Raw genomic sequence first — 23,092 nt, 5'->3', positions numbered from 1 at the left:
GAGCGCTCGCTCTGAATCAGGGCGTCCTTTTTTTTTTTTTTAAAGACGGCCTCCTGGCCGCCCACGTAGCTGTGGGTGACCCCCCACAGCTTATGCGAGCGGCCAGATGATGGTCGCCATGGTCAAGACCATGGCGACCATCGGGCTTTGACGAGACCCTTGTGGTAGGGTCTCGTGGCCGCAAGCCCCAGTGAGCTTCTGGCTCTAACAGAGCCGGAAGCTCACCACTGACATCACTGGTGATGCCAGTGGGGCCGCCCCCAAACGGCAGGCGTTCCTTCGGGAGCGCCTCAGTTTGGCAAGCCACCCACCTTCAAACAGAGCGAGCTGTCGATCAACATCGACAGCCACCCCTTTTGCATGCGAGCGCCGGAGCGAGTGATTTCTAGCTCGCTCTGGGGCTCGCGCAAGTGCAGTGCGCACGCCACGCCTGCGCACTGCCTAACAATCGACCCACTTGCGAGCGGGTCTGCATCAGGCCCTTAGTTTGAGTGGTACTTAGGTATATGTCCCATTGGGCCCATTCAGGAGAAATATTAATGGATATACCCAAAGCATTTTTAATATATGTATGAATAATAGACCAAAATTTTCTACCTCTGGGCAGCTCCACATACAGTGGTAAAGATCCGCCTCAGGTGTGTGACACTTAAAACAGTAAGAGTCTATGGAAACCCTTATCAAGAGGCATATTTAGGCGTATATAAGCACGGTGGAGGATCTTATAGTGCATATCTGTGTAAGAGGCAGAAATAAGTTTTTTTTTAAGATGAGTGAAAGCAATGAGAATAGTTTTGAGAGGGGTAGTTGGATAATCTATTCTCCATTTGGTAATGTCAGACTACACCTTGTCCAAAACTATAGTACGTTTAATATAAGTATATAATAGTGAGGTAGAATCGTCACTTCTAGGGCAGCAGCACAGCACACCATATAGCACATGTGTTCTATCAGCTTCCGTTAACTTAGAAAGTAATTTAGCCACAGAGCTACGAATTTGGTAATATACAAATAGTGAGATGAGGAAACGCTTCCTGTAGTCCATCATAGAGAGGTATTTTAAGCATCTGTTCATCTAAAATGTTAAAAACTAATCGGGGACCCCTTAGACTCCAGGAACGTAATAAAGTTGAGTTAGAAATAGTGGGCTGATATATATATAGGAAGGACATCTTATAATGTGATAAACGCCAGGCTGCGCATGTGGTAGTTAGTAACAAATTGTTAGCGACTGAGGATGGGAAAGTCGTTGGTCTCATATGTAAAAGACTGGGGAGTGAAATGTCAGGGCAAAAGGTTTGTTCCAAACTGGCATTATTATTATTATTATTATTATTATCCTTTATTTATATGGTGCCACAAGTGTTCCGCAGCGCCTTACATAGTACATAGAACTAATAAGTGAACAAGAAACAAGTAACTTACAGTACATTACAGTGCAGGACAAGGACATGATTTATATACATTGCTGCAATAGTGATTAAAGCACTCACAATAAGCAGCCGGGAGTTGGCAGTCACGTGTTAGGTGCCCTTATGGGGAGTAAAGAGTAGAAGAAAATGTAAAGAGAAGCAGATGAGGGAAGAGGTCCCTGCTCGTGAGAGCTTACATTCTAATTAGCAAATTCATAAGAGCCCCGTAGCCAATCAACTGCATGACGTTAGTTTGCAGCCAGAACATAACTTATAATGCAAGGAAGGTTAATAATACCTCCCAAATCTGGAGACTGACTCAGTTTAAATAAAGATATTCAAGGCTTTTTGTCTGCCCTGATGAATATACTAATGGCCTTAGCTAATAACTTCAAAGCAGAGTCCTTTAACAATAGAGGTAACATTTGAATAGGGTACAACAATCTAGGAAATTAAATCATCTTTTTCAAGTGGCATCTACCTATATAAGAAAGGGGTAAATGTTTCCAAGCATGAAAATCAGCTATGATGCGGGCAATAAATGTAGGAAAAATAGCCACACAAAGGTCAGAGGGATTAACAGGTATATGTACAGTAATACTAAATAAGTCAACGAAGTACCTGCCAATCTAAAAGGAAAGGAGCCATTCCAATCCTCCACATCACCTGCATGTAAGGCTAAAGTTTCTGACTTAAGGTGGGTACACACTATACAGATATATCTGGGGGCCAGGGGGCATGTTGGGGGCATGTCCCAGTGGGTGGGGGCGTGTCCTGTCACCTCCTCGTGGATGCCCTGTGTGTGTACGGGCGGTCGGCAGACCGCCCATACACCGTTGCCGATGGACAGATATATCTGCAGACATATCTGTCCATCGGCTGTACAGCACAGCCAATGCGATATGTTGGTGAACGCCGACGTTCACCGACATTTCGTTGGTACGATCAATTGATTGGCCAATGTATCTGTCAGTCAGTGTGTACCCAGCTTTAGATTTATTAATCACGAACCCCAATATAAGTTCAAAATCATGGAGGAGCTGTAGAAAACCAGGGAAAGCTACATGAGGATTAGTAAAATACAATAGTAAGTCATCAGCACAAGCTGATACTTTTAATACATGAGTACCAATCTGGAGCCCATTCCATTTGCAAATAAAAATGGCAAATAGGAGGGTCTAGAGCTAAATTGAAAAGGAGATGGTAGTGGGGGGAGCCCTGTCTAGTTTCTCGATGTAAACAAAAGCTCTCTCTAATTAGTCCATTAATGGTGAAGAACACTGTAGGAGTGTTGTATAACATACAAAAAAATTGTACAAACCCGATCCAACATTTAGAAAATGTAAAACACGCAGTAAATGTGACCATGACACCCGGTCAAACGCTTTATCAACGTCACAGCTAACAAGGAGAGATGTACCCGATAAGCTCTTTAGTGAATGGGTTAAAGCCGCTATCACCTGGCGGATGTTATGTACTGACAATCTACCTTTCACAAAGCCAGTCTGTCATGGATAAAGTAATTTGGGGAGCAGACTCTGCAGTCGTTGTGCCATAATGGAAGACAATATTTTTAAATCCTGATTTATCAGAAATATGGGGCGATATGATTGTATTAATGTGGCATCTTTGCCCGGTTTAGGTAACATTATTATCCGAGCTTCGTTAAAAGCAGGGGGAGTAGCTTCACCCGATAGAATAGAATTAAACAATGTTAGCAAATGAGGGACCAGGGGCTCTATTTATCAACATTATTTTTAGTCAAATAATGTGAAAAAGGGTGTTTTCACACCCTTTTCACATTATTTTAGTATCACCTACAGTTATTACAGGGCAATTGGAGTAGAATTCATAAAATTCTACTCCAAGCCCTAAGTATCACTTATTTTTAGTAAAGCAGATCGCATTTCCCATAACTGTAATGGGAAATGTGATCTGACCATAGTTACTAAAAATAAATGTGAAAAAAATATCGGGGAAAACCCTGTGATAATAACGCCACCTGGAGGTGGCGTTATCCAGGGTCTCCCCCGGTTACCGAACTCCTGGCCTGCTCTAACGGGGAGAGCAGAGCCGGGAGTCGGTCCCTGTAACCAGCTGTGTAGTCTAAACAGACCGCAAGCTGATTACTGTAAAAATAAAGAAAGAAAAAATAGTAAAAAAAAAAATTACTTACTTGACTCCAGGGACTGGTGATCGGGCCTCCGGTGATGACTTCCCTCCGGTCAGCTGGTCTCCCACAGTGCAATGCTGCCTGGTCGTCAGATGATCGGGCCCCAGTGCAGTATGGGAGATCACCTGACCGGAGGAATGGAGAACATCACCGGAGGCCTGGAGCATGCAGGTAAGTGTAAGTAAGGGAGAGGGGGATCGCGGGGGGTCCGCGATCGGGGGGCGGGGCTTAGCGCCGGAGGGGGGTAGCAGCGGCGACCGGTCGGCGCATGTGCGGGCACTTAATCACGGTATTTTTTTGCGAAAATACCGTGATAAGGCTCCGAAGGGGATTTGCAGGGACAGAGGTTTATCGCAAGCTCTGTCCCTGTAAGGGATTTGTAGTAAATCCCTGTGATATTGCCTGAATTCGCAATGCGACTTCACTCGGTAATATCACACTACAATCTGCATTACCAATGCGGATTGTAGTAAATAGAGCCCAAGATGTGGGGATGTAATTTATAATATTCCGCACTAAGCCCAACTGCTCACAGAGTCTTACTGGTAGCCCAATGCCCAATAGCGGCCAGGATTCAGAAATCGGGTCAGTCAAAGAGTCGTGTTGTTCTTCCGTCAGCACAAGAGAACCAGCTGACCGGAGAAAATCCATACCCAGGGTCGAATTATCTGGTGGTGCAGTGTATAAATTTCTAAAGTAATCTAAAAATAAAGTCGCTATATCAGAGGTAGAGGTCAAAACAAGAGTATCCGACCATAGTCGCCAACAGTCTACCTGCTTTGTTGCCTCACCTAAAATAACAATATTCTTGATAATCTAGGGAACACTGAGCCTTTTCTGTGCATAGGGTGTCATATAGATTTTTGGTATCTGTATAAATCTGGCGAGCGTCAGTATAATTAGACCTCAATAGGTTCATGTAAGATTTAGAAAGTGCCAGGCTTAGATCCTGGAGCATTTCCCAGCAATATAATATATATATATGATATAACCACGTAACACTTGTTTCTGATGTCGCCAAAAATAAATTAATGTCTGCAAAATGCTGAATATTATCATTACCATAATAATAAGTGTTGTACCAAATATTGTTTGAAATCAGTGGAATCATATAGATAGGAGGGAAATCGCCAATTAAAAGAGGAGGGCTTAGGAGTAAGGAGGGATAGGGAGAAACATGTTGGGGCGTGATCGGATATATTGTAGCAATATTTGGTCTGATGAACTTTAGGGAGGAGATTCATAGGAAGGAGCCAATAATCAATCCTGGTAGATGTGTTATGTGGATGCGAATAAAATGTATAGTCTCGCTCCACAGGTTGTTGATACCTCCAGGGGTCGGAGAGTTGAAGGGAAGATAAAAGAAAACTTAGAGCCAAAGGTGTGCTGCCCCAACAACTGTCCCCTGACCTATCCAACAGTGGATTGAGAGTAGCATTGAAATCTCCACCTAGTATGATGACCCCCTGTAAACGATCATATAAATTAGTAAAAAAAACATTACTAGGGCCAGTTGGTACATAGTAGCAATGGTGTACCATACCACTTCCAATTGTCTTTTAACAAATAAAATATGACCTTCAGGATCACAAAACTTATCAGTGATGGTGTAACTAAAGAACCACCCCTCTTTGTTTAAATGTAAATAAAGCTGCTATGTATTCATTCAGCCAAGTGCTCTGAAGTATATTGGGATCTTCCTTCCTTCAATGAGTTTCTTAAAGTACAGTCATGTCTGGTGTAAGCCTCTATAAATGTTGTAAAACCTTCCGCCGTTTGAGCGGTGTGTTTAAACCCTCTACATTCCACGTGCGGAATTTAATATGTTCCTTATAGCTAACAGATGTAGAGGAGGCGTCTAGATTATCAGCCAATACCCTATTTCACGAAAAATCTTAATAGTTGAATTACACATAAATTAGCCCCCCATATCCCAGCGAGTAAGAGAGCTACAACAAGAACAAACGTGCGGTCTCTCAACTACAATAACGTAACAATAGATAAAAAAAGTATATACCATTTTGTAATATTTAAAGAACCCAAACAAAAGGCCTATGAGGCCTATAACAACTAGTATACCGGTTACAAAATCGAGAAAGTGAGGGGAGGGGAAGGGAAAAAAGGAAACGGTCAAAATAAATAAAAAAAATGAAGGGAATGGGGCAGAGAAAAGGATCCAGTAGAAAAAAACAACAACTTCGAAGAACAATACACTGAATATGTAAAGGAACATGAAAAGTAATATCACAGTGACAGATAATAATGACATAACAAGTTCCAAGCGATATGCATGATACTTGTGGACCAAATGATGGATCAGACACAGAATTACCGCAGCTGTAGGCAGTGCTGCGCATGTGCCACTCTTGTGAACGTAAAGGCGCATGCGCAGCACTGATTACAGCTGCGGTAAGTTAGAGCAGAGAGGGAAAAGTATCTATTTCCTGAAAAACTGTCAGCGCAAAAATGACAATTTTTCGGAATAGATAGTTATGGAGAGGAGGAATGATAAATTCCTCCGGTAATTAGGTAAAACTCCATGCAAGTTCTAAACCTAATTCACTCCATTGATTTTTTTTTAGTTATGATGAATAGGCCCTCAAGTCCATAAGTTCCCTTTGTTTAACAGATTTGGACAGGCCACAGCTATGCGATTGTCCAAAAGGCCGCTCCACATTAAAATAGGATGGCCCTGATTCAGAGCGAACGCTCTGGTCAGAGCGTCCGGCTCTGAATCAGGGCCAGAGCCCCTGAGTGCAAAAGAAGGGAGGAATACACCTGAGAAATTAACTTCTGACTATAAAGGGTCTGAAGCAACAGACAGACAGGGGACTCGTACAGAACAGGTGTCTCCATCCTCCACTGTGCACAGAGGGCATGCCTGTGCTGCAGATATCAAAACAATAAATGGTATGGGAGGTAATCGACAGCTGAGCAAAGGAGTGTAAAATCCACAGCATCCACATCATAAGACATCCACAAAAGATTTCCCCTCAAGGGAGCAAAGCTCTGGGAAGGCAGAGTTGTCCCATATAGAAGACCAGGGATCAACTGCAGACTCCCCCAGGATTCTCGTTTCCACCAGCCAAACTCTATATAACCTTGTTTCAGAAGATGGGTGGGTGCAATTAGAGAGTGGGGATTTCTTGAATAAAATTGTAACTGAGGGCCTGTTTCAGAGCCGCTCGTAAGCGGCCGCTTGTTCGCTCCGAGCGATGTTCTGCGCATGCGTATGGGTCGTAATGCGCATGCGCCAACCAGTCATTGCGGTCGGAAATCGAGCGCTCGCAAAATAGCGAGTGCCTGCTAATTTGAGTGACAGGATGAGGCGTTTGTGGGTGGTAACAGGGGAAGGTGCTTGAAAACGGGGAGTGGTGATCCGAACGCAGGCGTGCCAAACGGTCAAAACGGGCGTTATAAGGGTGTGCATAATTAACAAAGCAGCGTCATCGACCACGTCACTTGGTTGTCTCTTACCCTGAACTGTTCGCATGATTGCGGTAGGAAAATCCAACCACAAGCACTGTGAGCAGTTCAGACGCCTTTCGATGTACTCGATTAATCTAATAAATAGCGGAGATGACATAGGATGCGAGCGGCCAAGGGGCGTCTTTACAAAATAGCGAGCGCATGTTTCGTTTGCTCGCTCAGACATAGAGGCGTCAACAGACCGTAAAGAGCGAGCGCTCAATTTAAATAGCCGGCCCCTTTTTCTGAACGAGCGAGCGCAAATAGCGTCCGGCTCTGAATCAGGCCCTGAGTATACTGTACGCTAAAACAGACCATTCAAGTAAAGCCAAAGATGTATTCCCCTGATCTAGAGGAACAATACAGATGCACAAGCTGGGCAGCAAGGTAATAAAGCCACATATCAGACAGGGCCAGATCCCCCTCTCCCCGAACTCTACATAGAGTTTTATAGGCTATACAAGCCTGCATGATAAGGGGAGATAGTGGGGAGAATGCTGCCCGTAACGCATATAAAAACTTAGGCTGTATAACCATTAACCATATTCACTTGTTTCATAACTGAGAGAGGAAGCCGCTGACAAACATGAGACTTAGCTTTTAAATGCTCAATTTAAGGTTGGAAGTTTAACGTTACATACTTAGCCGGGGAGTAAGTAATCTATATACTCATATATTTAAACACCAGTGCAGGGAGAAAGCATAGGAAGCCGGCAAATGGACATTAGAGATAAGGAAAAAAACAACATTTTTGTTCCAGTTAATACTAACTCATGAGAAGGATAAAAAATGGTCTACCATTGCCAACAGCGACAGTAGGGAATGTTCCATGTGTGTTAAAAACAACATATCAGCATACATGGCAATTTTCTCTTCACGACCAGAAACTGTCAATCCAGAGATTGCGTGGGAAGCTCTGATAGCACAAGCTAACGTGTCAATGGCAATGGCAGACAATAATGGGGATAGCTGGCAGTCCTGTGTCCTTGCTCAGCATAAAAAAATCAGTAAAAAAAGCCATTCACTCAGGCCCATGCAGCAGGGCATGAGTACAGTATCTGAGGCTGGACCAATCCTAAATCTAGAAAGCACCTCCCATAGAAATGTTCATTCTGCTGAAACAAACGCTTTTACTACAAGGTGTCAACCATCCCCTCTGTGGCCACCTGCAGATAGGCGTAAAGGGCCCAAAAATGTATAGCAGTTGACCTCTCGGGCATGAAACCCATATGATCTGGATTAATCATTTCAAGTATATCTTTTTTCAGCCTCAAAGCTAAAACTTTGGCTAGAATATTGACATCAGTAGATTATAAAGAAAAGGGGTAATACAAGTGCGGATAAGCCAGGTCTTTTCCTGGTTTTGAGATAACCACTACGAAAGCTTCAGCCATTGATGAGGGAAGAAAATTCACTTCATAGAGGCCCACAAAGACCTCCAATAATTTAGGGACAAAGAAACTGAGGTGAGTCTTATACAGCCCAACGGGAAGTCCATCAACCTCCGTCGCGTTATGCAAAGGGAGAGACTTAATAGCATCCTTTACTTCTTCAGGAGATACAGAAGAATCCAGACAGAGTTACTAGAGTCAGACAGCGTCGGAAGAATAATTTGGTCAAGGTAGGAAGACAGCAATACTAGTATTTTAGAATTGCAAAGTGCCTGGTACTAGATATTCCAAACACAGCGGAACATCTTGAGACAGGTGATAACTTAAATACATGATTTGTATAAACACTACTAGCATTAAGATTATTTTATTTTAAAAGTGCTTGAAAAATAGTAACTGACCAGCCCTATTTATTATCTTAGTTTTATTGTTTCCAGATAAACTAATTTAAAGGTACATGGATTTGTGCAACCCAGTTATCACTCCTACTATAGAAAGCTCTATGGGGGATATTGGGCCTAATTCAGATGTGGACACACATGTCATCGTATCTGCGACCTCTCACGGATCACAATTGTGAAAATATGCAAATTACTTACCAGTCGTCCAGTGCTTAGAGACGTTCACTGAAAGCTTCTCACATCCTCCGCTCATGCACAAAACAGGCAGCGGCCATTTTCCCACTGATCTGCGCATGCGCAGAAAAGATGTCCCCGGGAAAGCATGCGCTGTAGATTCTGGCACGGAGGCTGCACACGGGCCCCCTCCTCTCTTAAAACGCCTCTGATATGTCAGAAACATTGAACGTAGAATATCAGCCTTCGTAGATTAGACTTAAGTCTAAGCTATCACTAGACACACAGAGGGTTTCCAGACACAACGCGGGGTCTCCTGCTGCGAGCAAGAATGCAGTGGCTAATTTGTGGATGTCCAGAAAACAGTATTTAAATGGTCTGATGCACTTGTGTTGCTCAAGACACCCCCTATTACCTCCCCCAAATGCTGACTACCTGTCACTCACTTTGTGAGTGCATCCTCGGTGTAAGTGTAATCGCTAAGGGTGTAGCTACCGTGGATGCAGGGAGTGCAGTTGCTATGGGGCCCGGGGCCTTGCATCCAGCTCACCTCACTCAGCATATTGTGTGCAGCAAGTTGTAAAGAACCGCAGCACTGGCGGCACAATTAGAGACCTTAAAGTAGCTAGTCTGAACCTGATGATAACAGGCTCAGCCCTCCCACTCCAAGCCCTGGTGACTTCCACTGTCACCATGGGGGCAGAGCTAAACAGGGATGGGAGTGGAGGTGCATGGGAATTGGCACGGAGCTCATGGGGTGCAACTGGACTCGATAGCTGGACTGGCAATAGAATCTCCTCCAGTGTGTGGTAAGGAACACTGGCGCTGATAGTCCCGGCAGTAAAGTGCTTCTTAGTCACAGGCAGATGTCTGCAATGTGACTAAGATGCAGCTTACTGCTGGGACCATCAGTGCTGCAGCCCCCTGACTGGCAGTGTGCAGTAGAAGAGCTGCACATATTTAGATGGGGGCATAAAAATTATTTTCCCCTGGCCCCCCTCTCATAGGAAGCACACATTGTCCGTGCCCCCAACTCTCCTTTATTCTCCTTCTCCCCTTGCTTGCTCAGTAAAAGAGGCACAAAGAACCTTCCCATGTGTGCCTCTGCCCTTATCCCGTCCCTAGTGTTTTTCTGACCACCTACCAAACTGTGCCTCTGCCCTTATCCTGCTCCTAGTATTCCTCTGACCGCTATGCCACTGACCCACTTCCCCATATGTGCCACTGACCCCTCTCCTTTTGGGTAAAGCTGACACCCCTCCCCATGTGTGCCTCTGACTTCCTCCCAATCACCTACTGTGCCCCCACTGTCATCCCCAACTGGGCTTTTACCCCCTACCCAAGGCTGGTGGCTGACCATCAGAAATTGTGTGAGTGAAAGATGACAAGACTGTGTTTGACACCGGATAACGGACCATAAAGGTGGTAGGTAAGCACAATTTTCTTTTCAAAAAGCATTCAGGACCCCTTCAAAATGTTGCTATGGGGCCCACAAAGTTATCGCAATACAGTCGCTGCCTGTGCGGCTTAGACACATGCGCAATGGCTAACAATTACTCAATCTGCGTAAATATCGGCATTGTGTCCACATCTGAATCAGGCCCCTTGTGTGAAAATTTAGGATGCCGAAAGTGAAGATAAATTGTCTTTAAGGCTAAAGTAACACCACATTCTATAAATCATACAATTTTGTTTTCAATTTACCATGAATTTATTCTAATAAACTGCTTTGTTGTTTTTAAGTAGGATATTGAGTTACTTTGCCTCCATTTCTTCCCTCCTCACTTATAATTCTTATCTTAGTGTACTGTACATTTATATAATTCTTATTTTTCTCTTGTGTGTGACATTTGTACATAAGCAGAACATTAACTGCATCACAGATAACAGATGCCCTTCTTTATACTTTATAGGGCTCTATTTACTACAATCCGCATATTGAATGCAGATTGTAGTGTGATATTAACGACTGAATTCACATTGCGAATTCAGGCAATATCACAGGGATTTACTTCAAATCCCTTGCAGGGACAGAGCTTGCGATAAAGCTCTGTCCCTGCGAATCCCCTTCGGAGCCTTATCACGGTATTTTCGCAAAAAATACCGTGACTAAGGGCCTGATTCAGAACCGGACGCTCTGAATCAGGGCCGGCCTTCTTGTGTTTTAGAGCGGCCTCCTGGCCGCTCGCATAGCTGTGGGTGACCACCCACAGCTATAGCGAGTGGCCAGGAAGATGGTCGCGATGGTCAAGACCATCGCGAACATCGGCCTTGCAACGAAACCCTTGTGGTAGGGTCTCGTTGCCGCAAGCCCCAGAGAAATTTCGGCTCTCACAGAGCCGAAATCTCTCCCACTGACATCACTCGTGATGTCAGTGGAGCCGGCCACAAACTGAGGCGTTCACATGGGAACGCCTCCATTTGAGCAGCCACTCCCCCGGCCTGCCCACCAATGTTGAGTGACAGCACGCCCCCTTTGGTACGAGACCCGGAGTGACTGTTTGCCCGTCGCTATCCGGGTCTCGCGCATGCGCACGATGGAGCCGGCTCCATCGTGCACATGCACACTGGGCCACCATCGACCCGCTTGCGAGTGCATAGCGCTTGCGAGCGGGTCTGAATCAGGCCCTAAGTGCCCGCACATGCGCCGACCTGCCGCCGCTGCTACTCCCCGGCGTTAAGCCCCGCCCCCGCGATGGCGGCCCCCCCCCGCGACCCCCCCTTAATTACACTTACCTGCATGCTCCGGGCTTCCGGTGATGTTCTCCATGCCTTCGGTCAGGTGATCTCCCATACTGCACTGGGACCCGATCACCTGATGACCGGGCAGCAGTGCACTATGGGAGACCAGCTGACCGGAGGGGAGTCATCACCGGAGGCCCGATCACCGGTCCCTGGAGTCAGGTAAGTCAATTTTTTTTTTTACTACTTTTTTTTGTCTTTTTTTTACAGTAATCAGCTTGCGGTCTGTTTAGACCACACAGCTGGTTACAGGGACCGACTCCCGGCTCTGCTCTGCCTGTTAGAGCAGAGTAGGAGTCCGGCAACCTGGCGTTATTATCACAGTGCCTCCCTAGGTATTTTTTTTCACAATTTATTTTTAGTAACTACCAGGCAGATCACATTTCCCATTACAATTATGGGAAATACGATCTGCTTTACTAAAAATAAGTGATACTTAGGGGTTGGAGTAGAATTTTACGAATTCTACTCCAATTGCCCTGTAATAACTATAGGTGATACTAAAATAATGTGAAAAGGGTGTGAAAACACCCTTTTTTACTTTATTTTAGTAAAAATAATGTTGATAAATAGAGCCTGTGACCGGACGCCTTTCGCCTAGGCCGTCACTGGTCACGGGTTAGCGCTTTTGGACTCCCACTCACCGTCAGTGACCACCTGTCACTGACTCCGCCCACTGCGCCGTGGGCGTTTAACGATGCTGCCACCACCAAACTCTACCATCGGCATTTGGAACCGCTTACTAGGTACACTCAGGCTCCTGCCTTGGAACCTGGAACCGCTTCTGCTGCGTATGCGTTTGATTAACTGCGGACACGCCTCCTGTTTGGTGTCGGCTGTTCCCACCTGATCCCTCGCAATGGACCAGGTCTGCATGGTAGCTTGGCAGAGGGCTTAAACTTGGAGACACGGAGCTCTTACCCAGAACAGCAGGAGAACGGAATAGCGTTTTGCGCAATTCTGTTAGTCGCAGGATTGAGATACCATTGAAGTCAGGCAAGGTGTTTATTGCTCAAAGTCTTAAAAAAGACCCTCCCTTCCGCCTGAAGGGGAATATCAGCATACAAGATGTTACAGCAATTCTTCTCCACACAGGATTTACAAGGATGTACCACATACAGGAATCTTATCAGCAGGTCTCCTCCTCACAGAAGTTACAGGGTTGTACCACACACAGGGCTCACAGTCCCTCTTTTTATGTCATTCTTACACACAACATCACAGGGGGGCAAATCCACCCTGTGCTCCTTCCAGCCAATCAGGCTATCTCAGAAAACATAAATTAAACAACATATTACATTTCAAAGGAGTCTCTCAATATCCTCCTTCCTAATCCACCAACACAAACTGATTTATCATACAATATACTGTCTCCTAAAATGTTGATATAACATTTCCCAGGAAATAGTAAATGACATTCATCCTTATCAATCAGTTTGGCATTTCCAACCTTAACACATTCAGTGACATCCAAAAGGTTCTTAACAACAAATTGTCTTTTCAAAGGAAGTTCTGTACATGTAGTGTTTGGCTATATGACACCATTCACACCTTCACACAGAGAACTTCCAGTCACCCTCTTCATCAGACCTCCTGCTAAGGGAATCACAATCAGCATCTAGTATCTGCAGACACAGAGGCTGCTCATGTCATATACAGGTATATATTCAATAAGTGCATTTTCTCTACAAAATATACATTTACCATATAGTGCATAGCCTATTAAATATACTCTGCTTCATGCACTAATGCATTGCAGATCAGCTGCAGTGCATTACAGAAATACATATATATTTTAATACAGTTTATCATAAACCATGTGCAGTGTGCTTTTAAACTGTGTCCTCACTGGGACCGTAACTGTTTCAGCGCTGGTCGCAGTGGGATCTGGCTCTCCCTGTCCCGCAGCGGCCATGACACACTCTACCTACACTCCCCCAGTGCATCAAGTCCAGGCCGCTGCATATAAAACATTAAAAGCACACTTATCAACACTCAGCGCGTAGCGCAGAGTATACATTTACAATGGGCGCCTGGCGCCTTTTTGTCCTTTTAAAAATGACGGCACAGCACTGGGGTTAACCCCTTCAGTGCTGTGGCAGCCATTAACCCTGTGTGGCCTGCCTCCGGCCACAGAGCCCATAGTGAGTTAATGTTTTACTGAATGGTGCTTGTCTTGTAAATTTTGTTACTATTTAAATCAATTTAATTGGTCATATGGTGTGTTAAGATGGCCTTAAGTTGAATACAGACGTAAAGATTTTCTGTCCAACATCCAACTAGTTGATTGGTTGGAATGAAAATCTGGTAAGGTATGAAAGCAAATGACAATCAGCAATTTGCTCCTAAATGCCGGAAAATGGCCAAAAACTATTGGTTGAACAAATTGTTTAGATCAAACAAACTTGTCTGATGACCATTTTCATCTGTTTTCTGGCATTTAGGAGCAAATTGCTGATCATCAGTTACTCCCATACGTTACCAGATCTTCATTCCAACCAATCAACTAGTTGGATGGTTGGACAGAAAATCTTTACGTGTGTATGCAGCTTAACACTTTAAGATTATCCGTCCAACCAACCAAATACAGTAGTTGCCAGGTTGGAAAGAAAATCTGGTAATGTATGGGAGCAAATAACAATCAGCCATTTGTTCTCAAACACTGGAAAAAGGACAAAAACGGTCGTTCAGATAAATTGGTTAAATCAAACAAATTTATCCAATTGGACCCACATTTTTTTTAGTGTTATGTTTTGTAGCATTTTAATAATTAGGATAAACTGTTTTTATATAATGTTTGCTCTGTGTTTGTGACATTTGTGTAATATATATTCTGTATGTCCTCTACAAGCAAACCCACAGCCCATCTGTAAAAATCTAGCTAGACATTTTAGTGCCCTGTGCGAGCTAGACCAGTTGCCAACCCCCATTTGCACCATCTTAGAGGGGGATGACCAAGCTGAGGGGAAGATTCTAACTCTTGGAGGTTATCATTAGGCATTAGTCCTTCACAAGAGCTAGTATGCCCTTCAACACCCTCCCCAGATAGGGTCCACTCCCCCCATATTGACTACTTAATGACCTTTGTGAAGTGCCAGCTGTACTAACTCACTGAAAAAATGTATAAAGGAACTTATTTACAGATGTTAAATCTCTTTTTCTGCTTTTTTTAAACGCATCCTAGTCACAATGCAATGGGACAGGCACGCACCAGATGACTGCACTGATTAATTTAATATGCAACCAGGGGGGTAACTAGGTATTTGAAGGCCCCATAGCAAACTTTGTAAGAGCCCCTATGTACCTATGTAACAATGGTGAAAAATGTATAGAACACATGTAACATTGACAAGAAGATGGGTCCCCCTCGTAGCACCTTGTATATAGATTCATACTCAGCCGCACACAGATATACAAGTGTTGCATATGGAATGAATCAGTATAGTCTCCTGCTGCGTCCTAATCACATCACATTTCCACTAAGACGCATTTTCGGAAAAAAAAAGATGCAAATAGGAAGCCTGGTGCGTGGAGAGTCGCACTGGACCTGGCACGCCGAGGGGGGATGTTTGGTGCGTCTGCAGCATGATGTATGAGGACACATCTGTAGTACATTATTTGCTAGTGGAGACAGCAAGGTGAGCGCTTTGCGCAATTTGTTTATAATATCCAATTGTCCATATTAGAGAATTTGGGTCTGCTCCCGACACAGGGCTTTGTAGGTACACCGCACGCATATCACATACTGTTTTTCTTAGAGGAGACAGCAGACATGATTGGTGCACAATGCATAACAACCAAGCATGGTGGACTGGCATGATCTCAGGCACTGGAGTACTGCAGCCCTGCTTTGTGACAGGAGGGACATTACTCAGTGGTAGCTAGTTTTGGCAATCGGATCAGCTTTGAGCCCTCATTATCATGATAATCTCTACTGTGTGAAGAGTGACTCAGAGCCACTGACTAGCAGTAACTGACATTTTCAGACTCTGGAAGCCCACATTAACACCAGAAGTTGGGGCAGTGGCGTACCTAACATATTTGGTATTCGAGGCAGGTCCTCCCAACATCCGAGTGTTTTCAGTAGGAACTGCTTGTGCACACCCAAAAAGCAGTGTGGCCTCATGGGGAAAGGGGAGTGGCTTTGTAGCACTCCTCCTTTTTCATTTCTCTGGGGGCTCTCCTAGCACTCCCTTAGATGCTGGACTTACCACAGGCTCTTCCCCACACTGTGTATTCACCCACTGTTCTGCATAGAGAGTATCCCCCCTCCCCGTGGGTCAGGAATGCTCCGACCCAAAGCAGGAGAATTGGGAGGTATGCCCCCCTGTATGCCACAGTACCCGTTAATATGCACCACAGTGCCCCCCTGTATGCTACACAGTGCCCTGCCCTCAATACTCCCCTCCCATGGCCCGCTCCTATTGACTCCTTCCTGCTTTGTGTTATGCATGAGCAGTGCATACAGTGCAGAGTAGCTCCCGAGTTCCCGCATCAGCTCCCACAGTACTCGGCCACTCCCACTGTGCTAAGTGGCTGCGGTGTCGACGTCATGATGTTCACTCCCCACTGTGTCCTGAACTCCACAAGTCTAGTGATGAGACTAGAGTCTGGCACAGACAGTCAAACTCCCATAGTCTTGCGGGCACGGCGGCAGCTGTTTTTCTTCCACACCAGCTCACACTGCTGCAGAGCACAGTCACTGTGCCAGAGTCGGACAGGACTGTGTTGGGGGGGCTCCAGCCTCCTCAGCGGTAATCCTGAAGATGGCAGCCCTCCTGCCTTGGTGCGCTGGGTGGATCCCCCCCCTTAGTATTCCACAGGGTTGGAGCCTTCGTGGTGCACTAATAAATAAAAAATTCTGAGACTAGTGTTAGATGTAAGTTAACTACTCAGTTTAAATATTGAAATGTATGCAGTGAATAAAGCGTTTTTTCTCTTGTTATGTTCAGATGGAGATGATGGGCAAAGGGTGAGGAGGAGCAAGCATGGAGCATTCCCAACTCTAGAAAGCACATTTTCCCGGCTGCAGCACCTGTCCTATTTTGACCAACATCATGTAACATCCCAGGTATTTGCATTACTACTTCAGTTGAGGTTCAACCGAGGTCATGGAATAGAAAATGTCAGATTGGTGACTTTGTGCCTAATGGTCTGTTATTTTCCTAATCACTGGACATTAAGTTCAGTGGTCAATTTGACAACACCTAGGGGACCAAATTAGATATACACAATTTTTTAGGATCAGATGATCACCGGGATTACCGGGAAATCTGGGTCATGTTCCACCAGATTTATGGACATCACATCTGTTTTGTACCCCTACACAGTGTTTTCAGGCCATCTTAAAGTGCACCTGCTAACTATACACAATGGAAACTGTCATTTTGGTGGTTAATCGAATATTCCAATATTTAAGAGATTGTAGCCAATCACTTTCAGAGTAAACCAGTGATATAAGGGATAAAATACACATAAGAAACATGTTCCTCGAATAAATGACATTCTCATGAATAATGGTTCAGCTCACACAATGGCTGTCTACACTGCCTGTAGGTGTCAGGTGCACTTTACATTGTAACATTGAAATTAAGTAAGCATTAATTAGCCATTTTCTCTGTCCCCTTTACACTCCGCGTGTCTCTCCCTCTTTCTGCAAAGTAATTGTCTCCATTAAAAACTTTCACAATATATTTTTTGTTTATTAAAATTTTTATAATTTAAGAACTTTTTACTGTCAATTCTATGGTGCATTTTGCAATCCAGGCCACATTAGTAAATATTTTATATTATTAAGCAGTCTTCCCATATTTAAAATTAATTTATTACAGAAAAAAAACATTAAACTTCTACATCCTTTAAAAGTAGAAAGCTTTTTCTCTCTTCATTTCAAACTTAAGTGATATAAATACCCCACCTAGCTATCAAGTGTATTGCTAGCTAATCTAATCGTATGCCGGACGGGTTAGTACATATAGAACTAGCTGCTGCCAGTTAACAAATTACAGCCCATACAACACAATAGTTACAATACAATGCATGTTGATATGACACAATGGGCGGTATTCAATTGTTGCGCCCCTGTACACGACCAACAGGAGCTATTCAATTGTTCCTCCTGTCGGACGCGATCAGCTGCCGGCGCACCATTTCAGCTCGTAGCCCCAGCAGGGTGCGAGCTGAAATGGGCGAAAAGTGACATGTTTGGGTGGCCAAACATTACTTTTCGCTGTCACGCCAAGCACTTTGGTCGGGGGTAGCTGCTTTACCCGGCTAAACCCGACCAATTTGGGCGCGATCAGCGCGAAGAAGTGCAACAATTGAATAGCGCCCCACGATCTCCCTTTACTTTATACGGGAGATCGGCGTGCACTATAACAATTGAATACCGCCCAATGTGTTGGGTGCTATTTACCTTCGGGATGTTGGCGCCTGAATTCTGACTGGTGTAGGAATTCCGGTGCCGGCATCCCGACAGCCTGTATTTAAACTCCATCCCGAGACAATGTATACAATTAGTATTTTTTGAACATTTGTCATTTAATACAGATTGGCACCCAAAAGTGTATCTATTTATCGAGAACCTAAATATTTAGCCTTTTATTTCCACCTTGATTTTACTGGCCTGTAGGCACAATGAGAACTGATACACATTCCTTGTAATACAGAATGAAATGTACTTACCAGTAGACAATGTGTGCTCCTGTTGTGTGGAGTAATTAATTTTCAAGAAATGACAGCTCTAAGGATCCATTGGTTGTGTTCGCAGATATCTGTTAATATACTGGAACAAATTACAAGCTTTGCTGCAGGAACATCTTACCATCTTCCTCTGGCTCACCATGTCCAACTTATATTTGATTTAATGGAAACCGCCCTCAACATCAATGGTCTCATTGATTTTGCAGTACAGGTAACAGAGAGTTCTCTCAGACTAATATTGTTCTTGGGTGCATTGAGATACCGGAAAGCCGTGTTGTTCCAAGGCAGTAAATAAAAGCAGTTAGCAGCCTTGCACTGGAGTTTGTTTCATTAAACAGGTTGTGCCTGAAGCCAGAGATTAATCTCATTGTGTTACCATGGAAGTAGTGGACTTCTATGGAAATACAATGTTCTTCTGCACAGAAGTGGAAGCTTCGAGATATCTGGCTCACTCTAATCAGCCTGGTAATTGTAATGAATTCTGAGTAAAACAATTATGTGTTCTTCAAAGCTTACCATATGTCTATCAGAAATCTTTTACGAGCTTGCGATGACTTTTTTGCTTTGATGAGGTAACAATTAGCTACACATGAAACACATTAACTGTATTATGTATTATTGCAGTGGTTCCCAAACTTTTTTGAATCATGGCGCCCTAGGGCATCAGGATTGTTTTCACAGCACCCCTAAACCAAAAGTTTGTTATTGAGAAATTCAGAAAATAATGTAGTGAAGTACAGGTACTGTAGTACATTGAAGTAAATTGTGCTGACCTGTCATCCTTAGGTTTGGCTATATAGTGGTGGACAGGTTTGTGCTTCTGTTTGTGCACATATTTAAATTACATTGACCATAAAGAATTTAATTTGGTGCTGGACCACCAACCTGAGGCACCCCTGCAAGTGTCCCGAGGCACCTCAGGGTGCCGCTGCGCACAGTTTGGGAACCACTGTATTAATGAATTAAGAATTGTTTTATTATACCCATATTGTGAAAGTATATATTTATTTTATGAAAACCACCCTTATTGCTTTACAAGAGAATACAGTCAAAATAGTCTGTCCTTAAGGACTCCTCCAAAAGGTGGTTCTCTCCTTGCATTACACATCAAGAGATGCTGGATAGAAATCCATTATCTGTATGCAGTCCACGTGGAATGTAAGGAAATACAATCCATGTGGACTGCAAAAATACTAATAATAATGGCAGTATACAGTATATGCAGAAAGCATACGTGGTAGAGAAAAGGTAGGGGCCATCGCTGGCTTGAGTGCAGAGAAAAATGTATGTCTATTCTGCACGATTACGCTATGGTTCCCCTTAATAGTTTTCCTTTGAACTGCTCCTCTGGATGAGTCATAATGCTTATATACACCATATACATTTTTATTGGCCATCTTCTATTTTATAAACTAAATGACAATCTTTTGAAATAGTTTATCAATACTCACCATATCTGTGCAATCACTGTGCTACCAATTTTTACAATTGTAGTGAGCGTTAAGTGGAAGCACGCAGAGCCACACTAAGTAAAATAACCACGCGATAGGCGCGTTAATTGAAGCCGCGGTAAACCAAAAATTTACTGCGGCTAATTGAATTCCCCAAACTTTGCAGCAACGTATTAATTGCTGTAAATACGACTGCCAAACCCACTACAATTAGAAGATGAATAATTACAGCCACATTATGAAAAGCTCTGCCATTGACACTTCCCAATTTAAAGGACATTCCTTCTGGGATGCTGCCCCCAATATTGCGGCATTGAAAGGTACAGATGTGTCCTCTTACGTTTTTGCGGAAGTCGCACCATACAGACAGCGTGTAATCCAAAGACGCCTCTTTCTGGGCTTAGACTTGTAGTTGAGTGATGGTTTTATACAGTGCCCTTGAAACCCCACTGTTCATTTCTAAGGCATGTTATCTCTGTGTGAGTGCCGCACATCACTGTAGAACAATGTGCACGGCACAAGTCGCATGGACTGGCACTGACCTTTCTAAAATTAGGTGTTATCCTGCTGATATGTGTATCTAACATAATATACTGTATTAATGATGGCAAAACACAATTATAAATTGTTTTTCAGTGTACTCAGGACTTGCACACCAAATGATTTAATCCTTTATAACACACTCAATTGCAGCTCTCTCATGACGAACACGTTGTTCTCTAGAGTACCGAATGACAAGTCCAGTCAGCCAATTAGCGGGCAGTGCTACAGAAAGTGCATTGTATTTTTTTACTCATGCGAAATTCATTTTAGGGAAAGTGACATCGGGTGGACAGAAAGCGGTTTTACACTCTCCGGCTTTTTCAGTGTCTCAGTAAGTTAGGATGTGACTCGGCAGGGCACACTATATGGCATATGGAGCAAAGATGTAGCAGGACACATCTCTAGGTCCCAACAATCCATAATTCAAGCAGAGTTTTGGTCCTCTGAGCTTACGTTTGTCAAGCATTATTAGAGACCAACATATCAGCAAAGGATTGAGTTTCTCCGAGCAACCACCAGTTATGTGGTAATCTGTCCACCAGCTGTTGCTAGGGGGCAAACCTACCAACAATGAAACAGTAGTTTGCAGAAATCTATAACCTGCAAACTTTCTTTGCTCTAGGGAATAGAATTGTCACCTAGCAACAGCTGGTGGGTGATGATGAGTAACAAGGTAAAGTGATATTTTTTTACATTGCTTGTTCCTACAGGGGGGGGTGGTGCTGAGCATCTGCTCTATTAGCTAATGATCATGTGACTGCTATAGCCCACCCCTCAGGTAAATTGTTCTGAAGCCTACTGATGGCAATCCCAAGCCTAGACTTGGATAATGAAGAAAGGCACATCACTTCAAATACAAAGAAAGGAAGACACTGACCTGAAATCCTTTCTCTCCAGTTATTTCATCTCTTTATCTTAATTAGAGATTGTCGGGTTCGGTTTTCTGAAATACGAACCTGCCCGAACTTACCCATGCCGAGTGGATCTGAACCAAGACTCTGATCTCCCCACCATTTTTAGATTAAAAAACGAGGTGAAAAGTAATCTAACCAGCATCGGATATGTTTTGGATTCAATATAAGTCCCTCCAGTGGTGATTCGGGTGCCATTTCACACAGGACCGCCAAAGAGAATTGTGTGCTGCTGACAGATCTGAGCTCAGCTGACCTATTTCACACAGGACCACCAGAGAGAGCTGCATGCTGACTGAGCTGACTTTATTTAGTTCAGTTGATACTTGCGATTGAGATATACATTTAGAATAAAGGCAGTTGTTTTATAAAAAAATAAAAAAAAATTTTGTGTGTGTTCAAAAAATTTCAGGAAGGTCATGATACTGTGTTTAAGAACAATAATGGTCAGTAGGTCAAGAGCTACCACCTTAATATCTGCACAGTGCATCGCAGTTGGTGGGCAGTTGTTTGATAAAAAAAACCTATTCTTTGATGTGTGTTCAAAAAACTTCAGGCAGGCCATGATACAGTGTTCAGTACTGTAGGTCAAGGGCCGCCATGTTAATAAAATCAGTGCTGTGAGTCAATATGGATCACGACCAGTCAATAGAACAGCAGAAGCAGCAACCAAGTACTAGCACTGCAGCTGTTGCTACAAGTCATGACGTCTCTAGTCCTTCAATATTTACTAAAACCGCTGCTCAAGGGAATAGAGGGTTTAAGTCAGGTCATCTGACATCAAAACAATATTTTACATTGCTGAAAAATACAACACCTCTAATAAAGGGAATGTTTTCTGCAGAAAAACATAAAATTGGCAAAACAATATTTTACATTGCTGAAAAAAACAACACCTCTAATAAAGGGAATGTTTCCTGCAGAAAAACATAAAATTGCCAACATGACATACACCACACGCAGTGGCAAAAAAAGGCTCAGGCCTTGGCCTTTATTTGTAAGTGGTGGTTCTGCAACTGCTGTCAGTCAGGCATCTTCTTTTGCCTCTCATGATGATGCAAGACCTTCTCACTCAAGGTGTCAAAAAATAAAAAAGGAAAATCAGTGCTGAAAAAAGCACTAACACAGAAGAACAAACTGTATGTTCAGAAATTTCACAAATCCCTGAGGAGAGTCTAAAGGTGTGCATGAGTGCTATATGCCTCACCTTTCTGATACTGTACTCATAGATAAGCTTTCTTCCACCATTTCCGCACCCTCTGCAATTGTGGGGATGAGCAAGACATGTATAGATGCTGACATAGAAATTGAGGATGCTGCTGAGGAAGAGCAACAGGATGAGGGGGATATTTGTGTAGCTGACACTGTTAATGAGTATGTTGATGATGAGGATGTTCTCTGTGTAAGTCAGGCACCAGTGGAAGTAGTTCTCGCCCATGATAAGAAGAAGGCCATTGTCATGCCTGGGCATAAAACCAAAAAAATCCACCTCTAATGTGTGGAATTATTTTTACCCAAATCCTGACGACAGTTGTCAATCCATCTGTAGCATTTGTAAAGCTAAAGTAAGTAAAGGTAGTGACAGCAACCATCTAGAAACCTCCTCCCTGTTACGTCATTTGCAGTGAGTTCATGACAATTTTTTGGAAAAGTCGGATATTTATGCTAAAGTAAAAACAACAAACAGTCCAGTGTTAGCTAGCGCCCTTCTCTCAGCTAGATCC

The 23,092-nt window shown here is 43.6% G+C and overlaps 1 protein-coding gene across 1 annotated transcript in view; it reads left to right on the top strand.

Annotated features, from left to right (window-relative positions):
* Nucleotides 1–23,092, top strand: part of MED12L (mediator complex subunit 12L) — a 709,720-nt gene that overhangs the window by 440,877 nt on the left and 245,751 nt on the right. The window contains exons 17-18 of the mRNA XM_088447707.1: nt 16,714–16,832; nt 18,531–18,674. Of these exons, the coding sequence (XP_088303833.1) occupies nt 16,714–16,832; nt 18,531–18,674 (263 nt within the window). The remainder of the gene's footprint in view (nt 1–16,713; nt 16,833–18,530; nt 18,675–23,092) is intronic.

The sequence above is a fragment of the Taudactylus pleione genome, unplaced genomic scaffold (assembly GCF_031769625.1).
Source record: "Taudactylus pleione unplaced genomic scaffold, aTauple2 ptg000436l, whole genome shotgun sequence".
NCBI classification, from domain to species: Eukaryota; Metazoa; Chordata; class Amphibia; order Anura; family Myobatrachidae; genus Taudactylus; species Taudactylus pleione.
This window is presented reverse-complemented; position numbering and strand designations above follow the sequence as displayed.